The sequence below is a fragment of the Hemiscyllium ocellatum genome, chromosome 37 (assembly GCF_020745735.1).
Source record: "Hemiscyllium ocellatum isolate sHemOce1 chromosome 37, sHemOce1.pat.X.cur, whole genome shotgun sequence".
Lineage (NCBI taxonomy): Eukaryota > Metazoa > Chordata > Chondrichthyes > Orectolobiformes > Hemiscylliidae > Hemiscyllium > Hemiscyllium ocellatum.
Window position 1 is genome coordinate 18712220 of NC_083437.1, and position 12131 is coordinate 18724350.

General features: G+C 41.1%; 1 protein-coding gene across 5 annotated transcripts in view; it reads left to right on the top strand.

Moving 5' to 3' along the window:
• vps13d (vacuolar protein sorting 13 homolog D) overlaps nucleotides 1-12131 on the top strand; it is a 296748-nt gene that overhangs the window by 101545 nt on the left and 183072 nt on the right. For all 5 annotated transcript variants that reach the window (XM_060852296.1, XM_060852292.1, XM_060852293.1 and 2 more), the window contains 2 exons: nucleotides 11049-11289; nucleotides 11564-11774. In XM_060852296.1, the coding sequence (XP_060708279.1) occupies nucleotides 11049-11289; nucleotides 11564-11774 (452 nt within the window). The remainder of the gene's footprint in view (nucleotides 1-11048; nucleotides 11290-11563; nucleotides 11775-12131) is intronic.

A 12131-nucleotide genomic window follows, 5' to 3' on the forward strand; every position in this document is an offset into this window, starting at 1 on the left:
AGTATTGGCAAGTTAATTAGATTCCTGTGTTTGACCTGGGGCTGTGACTATACTGTGCGAATAATGAATGTCTGCTGCATATTCCCATTTTAAGGTATTGTCAAGATAATGGATGAGCTGTCTATATGTAATCTGGTTTTCAGGCTGTCTTGTAAGGATAATGACTGTGATCCAAAAGCTGACTTGAGACTGGTGATGATTTGTGATTCTGTATTGATTTTGTGCTGTGTTGTCAGGCTAATTGCACATTTGCTGGCATTTAAGCTATGCTATTGGGTAGTGACTGATGGGCTGTGCATGACCTGAGGTGGAGGCTGCATTGTTAGGATAATAGCTTGTATCCTGTACACGACCTAGGTTTGAAGTTGTCTGGATAATGAGCTTTTTCTGTGTGACAGGCGTTCAAAAGACTGCATCATTCTGTATTCAGAGCCCTCACTCATCAGTACAAAAAACTGCAGTCACATAGTGTAAACATATTCTAGATGAATGAGAGCCACATTAATTAAGTATTTAATGCAGTGGAAGGTAAGCTGCATTTGTAAATTCCGAACTTTAAAGGAATACCAAACAGTACATATAATTGAATGCAGAATTTTGCTTGTGTTCCTTTGTTGAGAGCTAGCTTGCTGTTTATTTAATTTCTTGCATTCACTGTGTATTTGAAACAGATGAATTATTTTAAATTGCTTTCTGCTTTGTCGATATGCAATATATAAATTTGTTTTTTTTGCCCTTTTTTCTTTTTCTGAGAATTTGATTTTGCACGCCAATTCATACAAGGACCCATCATTACTGGAGGTACACAGACAAGATCACCTGTTTGTTTGGAACTTTTTGCAGAGGTGATGTGGTAGTATAGCACCTTGCTTGTGTGTTCACGCACTTTTAAAAGTGCTTCCAAAGTTTCCATATGGTAGATGATTAGACATAGTTCTCATTATGATTTCCAAACAAGTACCAAGTATTTAAGAATGGCACAAGTGTGAAAATGGTCATGGTTGGCTATGAATGTGTGGGTCATCAAATGAAATCTATTTACTTATCTATTATTGACCTGTGAAACATATGAAAATGTATGCCTTAATGATACATTCAGATTTAGGAATTGCTACGTGACAGTAATGGATTTCAATGAGTTGAAGAAAAATATCTCATTTCTCAAACTTGAATTTAAATAGGTTGGTGGAGAGTACTTCCATCTCCTTTTTTTAAGAATAAAAAGCCCTTGAAAACAGTAACTCCAGTGATTTATTTTTGAGGTGGAATGGGTCTTAAGGTGCATTCATAATTGTCAGTGCTTGAGATGAAAATATGCCTGAGAAAATACTGTTGCACTTGATATGTCTGTGTTTGAAGGAAAAATGCACATTTCAACTTGTGCATCAACATGACATTCTATCCAAGTATTTGCAGACTAATTAGTAAGGTACAATCAAATGGGATCTAGGGGAGCTAGTCAATTGGATCCAAAATTGTGCGGCACGGTGACTCAGTGGTTAGCACTGCTGCCTCACAGTGCCAGGGACATGGGTTCAATTCCAGTCCAGGGCGCCTGTCTGTGGAGTTTGCATAGTCTCCTCGTGTTGCGTGGGTTTCCTCCGAGTGCTCCAGTTTCCTCACACAGTCTAAAGATGTGCAGGTTAGGTGGATTGGCCATGATAAATTGTCCATAGTGTTAGGTGCATTAGCCAGAGGGAAATGGATCTGGGTGGGTTACTCTTCAGAGGGTCAGTGTGGACTTATTGGACCGAAGGGCCTGTTTCCACACTGTAGGGAATCTAATCAAAATTGGCTTGAAGATATGAGACAGCACTTGGTGGTGGAGGGTTATTTTTCAGACTGGAGGCTTGTGACCAGTGGTGTGCAGCAAGAATTAGTGCTGGCTCCACTGCTTTTCATCACTTATACAAATGATTTGGATATGAACATAGGGAGGTATTGTTAGTAAGTTTGCAGATGACACCAATATTAGAGATGTAGTGGACAGTGAAGAAGGTTATCAGAGTACAGTGGGACCTTGATCTGATATGCCAGTGAATCAAGGAATGGCACGTGGAGTTTAATTTAGATAAATGTGAAGTATTGCACTTTAGTAAGGCAAACCTTGGCAGAACTTATACACTTCATGGTCGGGCCTTAGGGAGTGATGCTTGGGGGTGCAGGTGCATAGTTCCTTGAAAGTGGACTCTCAGGTCAACAGGGTGGTGAAGGTGGTGTTTGGCATGCTAAACAGTGTGGAAACAGGCCCTTCGGTCCAATAAGTCCACACTGACCCTCTGAAGAGTAACCCACCCAGATCCATTTCCCTCTGGCTAATGCACCTAACACTATGGGCAATTTATCATGGCCAATCCACCCAACCTGCACATCTTTAGACTGTGTGAGGAAACTGGAGCGCTCGGAGGAAACCCACGCAACACGAGGAGACTATGCAAACTCCACAGACAGTCGCCCTGGACTGGAATTGAACCCATGTCCCTGGCACTGTGAGGCAGCAGTGCTAACCACTGAGTCACCGTGCCGCACAATTTTGGATCCAATTGACTTCATTGGTCATAACGTTGAATTATAGGAGCTGGGATGTCATGTGGCAGTACAGGACATTGGTGAGGCCACTTTTAGAATACTGCATATAATTCTGGTCACCCTTCTATAGGAGGGATGTTGTGAAACTTGAAAGGGTTCAGAAATGATCTACAAGGATGTTGCCTAGGTTGGAGGATTTGAGCTATAGGGAGAGGCCAAATAGGCTGGGGTGACCTGATAGAGGTTTATAAAATTGTGGGGCATGGATAGGGTGAATAACCAAGGTCATTTACCTAATGTGGGAGAGTCCAAAACAAGAGGATGTTGGTTTAGGGTGAAAGGGGAAAAGATTTGAAAAGAACCTGAGGGTAATGTTTTCACACACAGGCTGCAATGTGTATGGAATGAGCTGCCGGAGGAATTTGTGGAGGTGGGTACAATTACAACATTTCATTGGCACCTGGATGGGTATATAAATAAAGGGTTTAGAGGGATATTGGCCAAATGCTGACAAATAGGATTAGGTCAGATTGGGATGTCTGATTGATGCAGATACATTAGACTGAAGGATCTCTTTCTATGCTATATGACTGTATTTGGTGAAGAGTAGGTAAAGGTATGTCTCTTTTATTTGTATATGAACAACGCAGATCATTCAACAATCTCTGCATCTGTGGAGGGGTGTGTGTGAGTGTTTGATTTGATCCTAGTTTCTGCATGTGATATGTTATTTGAGAAGCCCCTTGCATCAGTTTGGACTGAAAACATTGCCTTTATTCCATATTTTAGACACCTGCATGAAAATTGCTTTGTGTTCTTTATAGCTCTTAATCTGGTATCAGATGGCACTTGGGATCATTTATATTGCATGATCCTATTAAACTACATTGAAATCAAGATAATTTACCATAGTGAGTCATCACAGACTAGTCTGCCATTTGACTTGATATGCAGAAGAACTATTATCACAATTCCTAATAAGGCATTTCACCAAGGAAGCAATGTAGTTTAACTAATCTCAAATGATGTGGAGGTGGTGGTGTTGGACTGGTGTGGACAAAGTTAAAAATCACAGAACACCCCTGGTGTTGTGTGATTTTTAACTTCATCTCAAATGGGTGGTGAAAATCTTATTCCTGATTCTATTTGATGTTTGTGTATTCTGCCACATGTTGTATTTATGCTACAATTAGGATTGTATGCATAAATTGGTAGTTATTTTTTATTTAATTACAACAGGATTAAACTGACAAATTTCAAAGGGATTGGTTACATCTTTGTAACACGACTGTCCTGCTAATTCAGAACAGTTGGCCTATAAATTGTGGCTCAGTGATAGAACTCTTGTCTGAAGAGGGCAATATTTTACTGTTAGTGTTAACCTATTTGTTAGCATTACCATTTTCACCGTGTGGGTTGATGTGAGTTCATAGAACAGCTGGTGGAAAATGTTTCTCCTTGCATTTCCCTGCAAGTTGACTTTTGGAGTGTTTCCCCTCCTAAAACTAAAAGAAAGTCTAGTAATTTATTTAAAGGTATTATTTTGAGGAAAAAAAAGTTGCAGGTTCACTTGTAATATTTCTGCTTTTCTTTTCAAGTGGTCTGATAGCTGTGAGCCCAAACTGTGCTCAAGACTGAGAATGTAAACTTACTAGTTTAATTAATTTGAACTCTGCTTTTCCTGTGTCTTAATTGTGTGCTGAAATAAGGATCCAATGATCTTATAAAATCCAACTCATTTTAGACAGAACCTAATACAGTAGTGTAATACAAACTTTTCAATAAGCCTGACTGATCAGGAATAGGATTATGGCTTAACAGCTACTGAATGGGCTTATTAATGTCGTTCTGATTCACTCTAAATTTGAAACAGTCTAGTAATTAAAAATAATTTCTCACTAATCTACAGAAGAATGCCACTGGCAACAAAATTGCATTAATACCTGTCATTACTGCAGTTCCATGAAACACATTATTAAACTACTTAACATGGTGGCTCAGTGGTTAGCACTGCTGCCTCACAGCACCAGGGACCCAGGTTCAATTCCTGCCTCGGGACAGACTGTCTGTGTGGAGTTTGCACATTCTCCCTGTGCCTGCGGAGGTTTCTTCCGAGTGCTTCAGTTTCCTCCCATAAGCCAAAGATGTGCAGCTGAGGTGAATTGGCCATGCTAAATTGCCCGTAGTGTCAGGGATGTGTAGGTCAGGTGCATTAGTCGGGGGTAAATGTAGAATAATTGCATAAGGGATTGGGTCAGTGTGGACTTGTTGGGCCAAGTGGCCTGTTTCCACACTAGAGATTCTATGAAAATGTCAAGATCACATTGTATCTCTTTCTCAATATGATGAAATTAAAGATACAGTGTCACGTTCAGGTTCTTGTAACTGATGCAGTGCCAATGTTGCTAAAAGCATGGTATTTTCAAAAGAGTAATACATGCTGACAATACCAAGGAAGGATATTGTTGCAGAAGCATGCCTGATCTTGTATATATTGAAGTCTGTAACTGTAAAGGTTCCATGCCATGAGGTCACCTCAATACTTGTCCCAGTTACACTTTCCCTTCTGAGCACCGACAGTATATATTAGCAGGCTGTTAAATTGTGAGTGGTATCTCAGTTGCAAAAAATCCTGTCCTCTTCGAAAAACGAAATCTTACAAAAGCTGCAAATCTGCCATAAAAACAAAGTGTTGCAGAAACTCAGTAGGTCTGGCACCATCTGTGGAGAGTGAAACATTTAATGTTTCAAGTCCTTTGACTTCTTTGGAACCCAAGAAATACAGGTTCTGAAGAAGAGTCATTGAGCTCTACGTGTCAACTCTGCTTCCCTCTCCACAGATCGTGCCAGACACATTTTCTCCAGCAGTTTGTTTTTTATTCATGTCCTCTTTTCATTTGCTGCTTTCTTGCTTCAAGTAGTGAAAACAGTCACTGTGATGGGGAATTAATGCTGACCTTGGCAGCAATGCCTATATCCCTTGACTAAATCAAAAATTTGAAATATTGCGTTGTGTTATAATTTGGTGTGATTTTTACAATTTGTAATTTTTGTTTTAATCTCTAGAAAGTTGTATCTGAGTAAAGCGATCAATCCTAACTCTTTACATATGCATAATCTGAATAATTGAACTGAATTGAATTGAATTTATTGTCATATGTACCGAGGGGCACAGTGAAAGCTTTGTCTTGTGAACAATACAGGCGGATCACATAGTTAAGTAGCATAGATAGGTAAACAGCAGCAAAGACAAAAACACAGGTACAGGCGAATGTTGAGAGTTTGAGAGTCAATTCAGTATTCTAACAACAGTCGGGTAGAAACTGTTTCGAAACTGACTGGTGCGTGTGTTCAGGCTTCTGTACCTTCACCCTGATGGTAGTGGTCATGGAAAAACATTGCCGGGGTGGGATGCTTCTTTGATAATGCTGGCGGCCTTTCCTTGACAGCGGCCCTAGTACATGGTCTAAAGATGGAGGTTGGCCTTTGTGATTGTCCAGGCCAAGTTCACCACCCTCTGTAGCCGTTTCCAATCTTGAATGGCACAGTTGCAGTACCATAGAGTCATAGAGATGTACAGCATGGAAACAGACCCTTTGGTCCAACCTGTCCACCCGACCAGATATCCCAACTCAATCTAGTCCCAGCTGCCAGCACCCGGCCCATATCCAAACCCTCCCTATTCATATACCCATCCAAATGCCTCTTAAATGTTGCAATTGTACCAGCCTCCACCACATCCTCTGGCAGCTCATTCCATACACGAGACACCCTCTGTGTGAAAAGGTTGCCCTTTAGGTCTCTTTTATATCTTTCCCCTCTCACCCTAAAACTAGTTCTGGACTCCCCGACCCCAAGGAAAAGACTTTGTCCATTTATCCTATCCATGCCTCTCATAATTTTGTAAATCTCTATAAGGTCACCCCTCAGCATCTGACGCTCCAGGGAAAACAGCCCCAGCCTGTTCAGTCTCTCCCTATAGCTCAAATCCTCTAACTCTGGCAACATCCTTGTAAATCTTTTCTGAACCCTTTCAAGTTTCGCAACATCTTTCCGATAGGAAGGAGACCAGAATTGCATGCAATATTCCAACAGTGGCCTAACCAATGTCCTGTACAGCCACAACATGACCTCCCAACTCCTGTACTCCATACTCTGACCAATAAAGGAAAGCATACCAAACGCCGCCTTCACTATACTATCTACCTGTGACTCCACTTTCAAGGAGCTTTGAGCCTGCACTCCAAGGTCTCTGTTCAGCAACACTCCCTAGGACCTTACCATTAAGTGTATTAATCCTGTTAAGATTTGCTTTCCCGAAATGCAACACCTTGCACTTATCTGAATTAAACTCCATCTGCCACTTCTCAGCCCATTGGCCCATCTGGTCCAGATCCTGTTGTAATCTGAGCTAACATTTTTCGCTGTCCACTACACCTCCAATTTTGGTGTCATCTGCAAACTTACTAACTATACCTCTTATGCTCAAATCATTTATGTAAATGACAAAAAGTAGAGGAACCAGCACCAATCCTTGTGGCACTCCACTGGTCACAGTCCTCCAGTCTGAAAAACAACCCTCCACCACCACCCTCTGTCTTCTATCTTTGAGCCAGTTCTGTATCCAGATGGCTAGTTCTCCCTTTATTCCATGAGATCTAACCTTGCTAATCAGCCTCCCATGGGGAACCTTGTCGAACGCCTTACTGAAGTCCATATAGATCACATCTACTGCTCTGCCCTCGTCAATCCTCTTTGTTATTGCTGCAAAAAACTCAATCAAGTTTGTGAGACATGATTTCCCACACACAAAGCCATGTTGACTATCCCGAGTCAGTCCTTGCCTTTCCACATACATGTACATCCTGTCCCTCCGGATTCCCTCCAACAACTCGCCCACCACCGATGTCAGGCTCACCAGTTTATAATTCCCTGGCTTGTCTTTACTGCCCTTCTTAAACAGTGGCACCACGTTTGCCAGCCACCAGTCTTCCAGCACCTCACCTGTGACTATTGATGATCCAAATATCTCAGCAAGAGGCCCAGCAATCACTTCTCTAGCTTCCCATAGACTTCTCTGGTACACCTGATCAGGTACTGGGGATTTATCCATCCTTTAACCATTTCAAGATATCCAGCACTTCCTCCTCTGTAATCTGGGCATTTTGCAAGATGTCACCATCTATTTCCCTACAGTCTATATCTTCCATATCCTTTTCCACAGTAAATACTGATGCAAAATATTCATTAAGTATCTCTCCCATTTTCTGTGGCTCCACACACAGGCCACCTTGCTGATCTTTGAGGGGCCCTATTCTCTCCCTAGTTTCTGAAGGCTTCCCATTTTCCAGCCGTCCCTTTACCTGTGAACATCTGCCTCCAATCAGCTTTCGAAAGTTCTTGCCTAATACCGTCAAAATTGGCCTTTCTCCAATTTAGAACTTCAAATTTTAGATCTAGCCTATTCTTTTCCATCACGATTTTAAAAAGAATAAAACTATAGTCACTGGCCCCAAAGTGCTCCCTCACACACCTCAGTCACCTGCCCTGCCTTATTTCCCAAGAGTTGGTCAAGTTTTGCACCTTCTCTAGTTGGTACATCCACATACTCAATCAGAAAATTGTCTTGTACGCACTTAAGAAATTCCTCTCCATCTAAACCTTTAACACTATGGCAGTCCCAGTCGATGTTTGGAAAGTTAAAATCCCCTACCATAACTACCCTATTATTCTTACAAATAGCTGAGCTCTCCTTAAAAGTTTGTTTCTCAATTTCCCTCTGACTATTGGGGGGTCTATAAATACAATCCCAATAAGATGATCATCCCTTTTTTATTTCTCAGTTCCACCCAAATAACTTCCCTGGATGTATTTCGGGGAATATCCTCCCTCAGCACAGCAGGAATGCTGTCCCTTATCAAAAATGCCACTTCCCCCTCCTCTCTTGCCTGCCTTTCTATCCATCCTATAGCAGTTGTATCCTGGAACATTAAGCTGCCAGTCCTGCCCATCCCTGAGCCAGGTTTCTGTAATTGCTATGATAGCCCAGTCCCATGTTCCTAACCATGCCCTGAGTTCATCTTCCTTCCCTGTTCGGCCCCTTGCATTGAAATAAATGCAGTTTAGTTTATTAGTCCTACCTTGTCCCTGCCTATCCTGACTGTTTGATTCACTTCTGTTCTCAACTGTACCAGTCTCAGATTGATCTCTTTCCTTACTATCTCCCTGGGTTCCCCCCCCACCTTACTAGTTTATATCGTCCCAAGCAGTTCTAGCAAATTTCCCTGCCAGTGTATTAGTCCCCTTCCAATTTAGGTACAATCCGTCCTTCTTGTACAGGTCACTTCTACCCCAAAAGAGATTCCAATGAACCAAAAATGTGAATCCTTCTCGCATACACCAGATCCTCAGCCATGCATTCATCTGCTCTATCCTCCTGTTCCTGCCCTCACTAGCTCATAGCACTGGGAGTAATCCAGATATTACTGCCCTTGAGAGCCTCCTTTTTAAATTTCTGCCTAACTCTCTGTAATCTCCCTTCAGTATCTCAACCTTTTCCCTTCCTATATTGTCCAATGTGGACAATGACCTCTTGCCGGCCCCTCTCTCTCGTGAGAACATTGTGCACCCTCTCTGAGGCATCCTTGACCCTGGCACCAGGGAAACATCCAGACAGAATGCTCTCGCTGGCACACCTATAAAAGTTAGCAAGGGTATTCACCGTCATGCCAAATTTCCTCAGCTGCCTGAGAAAGAAGAGACGTTGGGCCTTTGTAACCAGCGTGTCCAAGAAAGCTTGTTGTGAATGACTACTCCCAGGAGCTTGACACTCTCCACCCGTTGCACCTCTGTGCTGTTAATGTATAGGAAGGTATGAGTAACATCACACCAAAAGTCAATAATGAGTTCCTTGGTTTTGCTGACATTGAGAACTAGGTTGTTCTCAGTGCACCGTTTTTCCAGGTCTTTCACTCTATAGTCTGTTTCGTTGCCATCTGAGATTCGACCAACTATGGTGCTGTCATCAGCGAACTTGTAAAAGGCATTAGTCTGGTATTTGATGACGCAGTCGTGGGTATACAGTGAGTACAGTAGGGGGCTGAGTATGTACCCCTGGGAGACTCTAGTGTTGAGTGTTAGTGAGGATGAAATGTTGTCCCCACTCTTCACTGATTGTGGCCTAAGGGTAAGGAAAGTGAGGATCCAGTTGCGGAGAGTGGGGCTGAGTCCGAGATCACTAAGGTTAGTAGTCAGTCTTATGGGGATAATAGTGTTGAAAAATATTCCTTTGAATGACATGCTCTCAAAGCCTAAAAGCATTGAAGAATTATTTTTGGTTACTTGCTGCTAACCTCAGACAAGTAGTGACAGCAACAATTGCAATTGCTCAACCAATCTACAAATGCAGCTGTCATAGTCAAGTGGGCTGTCTTGGATAAGAAGTTTTATTATTTGAAAATATGACTTGGAGTATCTCTGTATTTATTAGCTTCAAATATGCCTGCTTAGAGTTTTAAACTGCCCAGAAGATTTGGGAAAAGAATCTCTGAATGCTTTTAAAAATCAATTTGATATGTTGTGGAGCTATTTTCACTGTCCTCCAAATTGCACTATCTGGACTCAGCTTAGTACCCAAGTTTGAAACTTGCAACCATAAAATGGTAGCACAACTTTATCAATGGAGAGATATGATTGATTAAATGTGTTTAAATTGTATATTTGCACTCATTTTAATTTCACATGAAAGATCTTCATTTGTTGCATAAAAGCAGTGATTTTTTTATTTCCACATCACAAAATCATGAAATTTAAAACAAATAATCTCTCAATTATCTCTTTTCCATTTAACATTTCCAGCCTGGAGGGTTGGTAACTAAATAAGTCCTTCCACAAGTTCTTCCTTGTGATTTGAAACTATTCACGAAAAAGTCCTGTAGGATTAAGTTGCCTTTATGTTTTTTAAACTTTGAGTATTTGAAATTTTTTTCTCCTCTTTGGGTTTTTTGATCTTCCTGGCCTTGGGCACCATCTGTGTTTGAGGTGTTAAGTGTTTATCAGAGTTTCATATTGCTGCCTAATGCTGTTCCGCAGAACTGTCATGGTGCTCAGTAGGAAATAAAATTTCTCTCCTACCTCTGCTTATGGAATTGACATTGCTGCAGTAAATGCCCTGAGCACAATTAATTTAGACAGAAGCAGGCATCAGGAAGAAGAGATTCCAAATATATCTCCATCATTGCAATAGTGCAAAATCTACAATGTGATAATTTCCATGGTGATTTTCCAAGGTTTTTTTTTGATTTGGGCACTGGGGTGTACAAAGTTTACAAATCACACAACTACCTGATGAAGGAGTGTCACTCCGAAAGCTAGTGCTTCCAATTAAACCTGTTGGACTATGACCTGGTGTTGCGTGATTTTAAACTAAAATTTTGTTGATTTTTAAAACTGCACATTATTTCAACATGTAGTTTTTCTGTTTTTGCTGTTTCCTAATAACTTTTGATCCTTTATTTCAGAATCCTGAGAGCTCTCCTGTACCTCAAGATATCCCACCATACACTCAGAAGACAAAGAAACCCAGCACCAGCAATCCTTATTCCATTCTCTGCAGACCAGAAAATCTGAGTATGGGGTCCAGTTCATCTGATAGAGCTGATCTTAATAAACCACGCATTGAATCTGGATTGCGCACACGTTGCAAGTCAAAAGAGGCACAGCATAACCAGCCACAGGTTGTGGAACTACAGGAATCAGAAGGTGAGAAAACAAGTTATGAAATCTGTTTCCAGAAACTGTCTGAAACTGTTGTTATCTTGAGAAACTAGTTACTGATTTGAGAGATGTATAAATATGGAAAGATAACTTGAGAGGTCAACTTTTTCACTTGAATGTCGTATTTAACAAAGAAGCATGGGTTGGGTCAAACCTTCCAGGTTCACAATGACATCAGCCTTTTCCTTGAATTTCCTCCCATGTCCATTGTAAATAAAACAATATTAATATTTTTGTGATCTCACTGAAATGGTTTCAGGTGAACATATCTGTCTGCTCGACTGTATCGTGGTTGACCTGCAGGACATGGACATCTTCAGTGCGTTGAGATGCCCCAGAGACCATACTGGAAGGCATGAAAGTTGTGATTCAGGTTTGCTTTTCCCATCTTATCTGGTGAGGCATGTAGACGGAAATCTGCTGAAGGAACGCTGCTGGCTGAGACTGCAAGTTGAGCGGAACCTCGATAAGTGAGTATTCACTTTTTACCTGGTTGCTAGGGTCATTCCACTGCTGGAAAAAATATATTTGACGTTCTTATTTTTGACTGTTTGAATTTTTTTTATGATTGTCAATTTTTGTTGTGATGGTATGAATTTGTCACAGGAAAGTTTCACTTGAGCGTTTAGTTGCTTTTTCAAGTATTCTATTGTTTCTTTTTTGATAATTTAGTCAGAGGCTTGAATCATGAGGGGAAATTGAAGCTCTGGACGTTCTTTACTTGTGCATGGGAGAGGAGATTTTACAGAGGAATACGAGATATTATGTTAAAGAAATATTAATCAGACTTCTCTTCCAAATTAACTCTCAAGTTGAATACTTGAGTA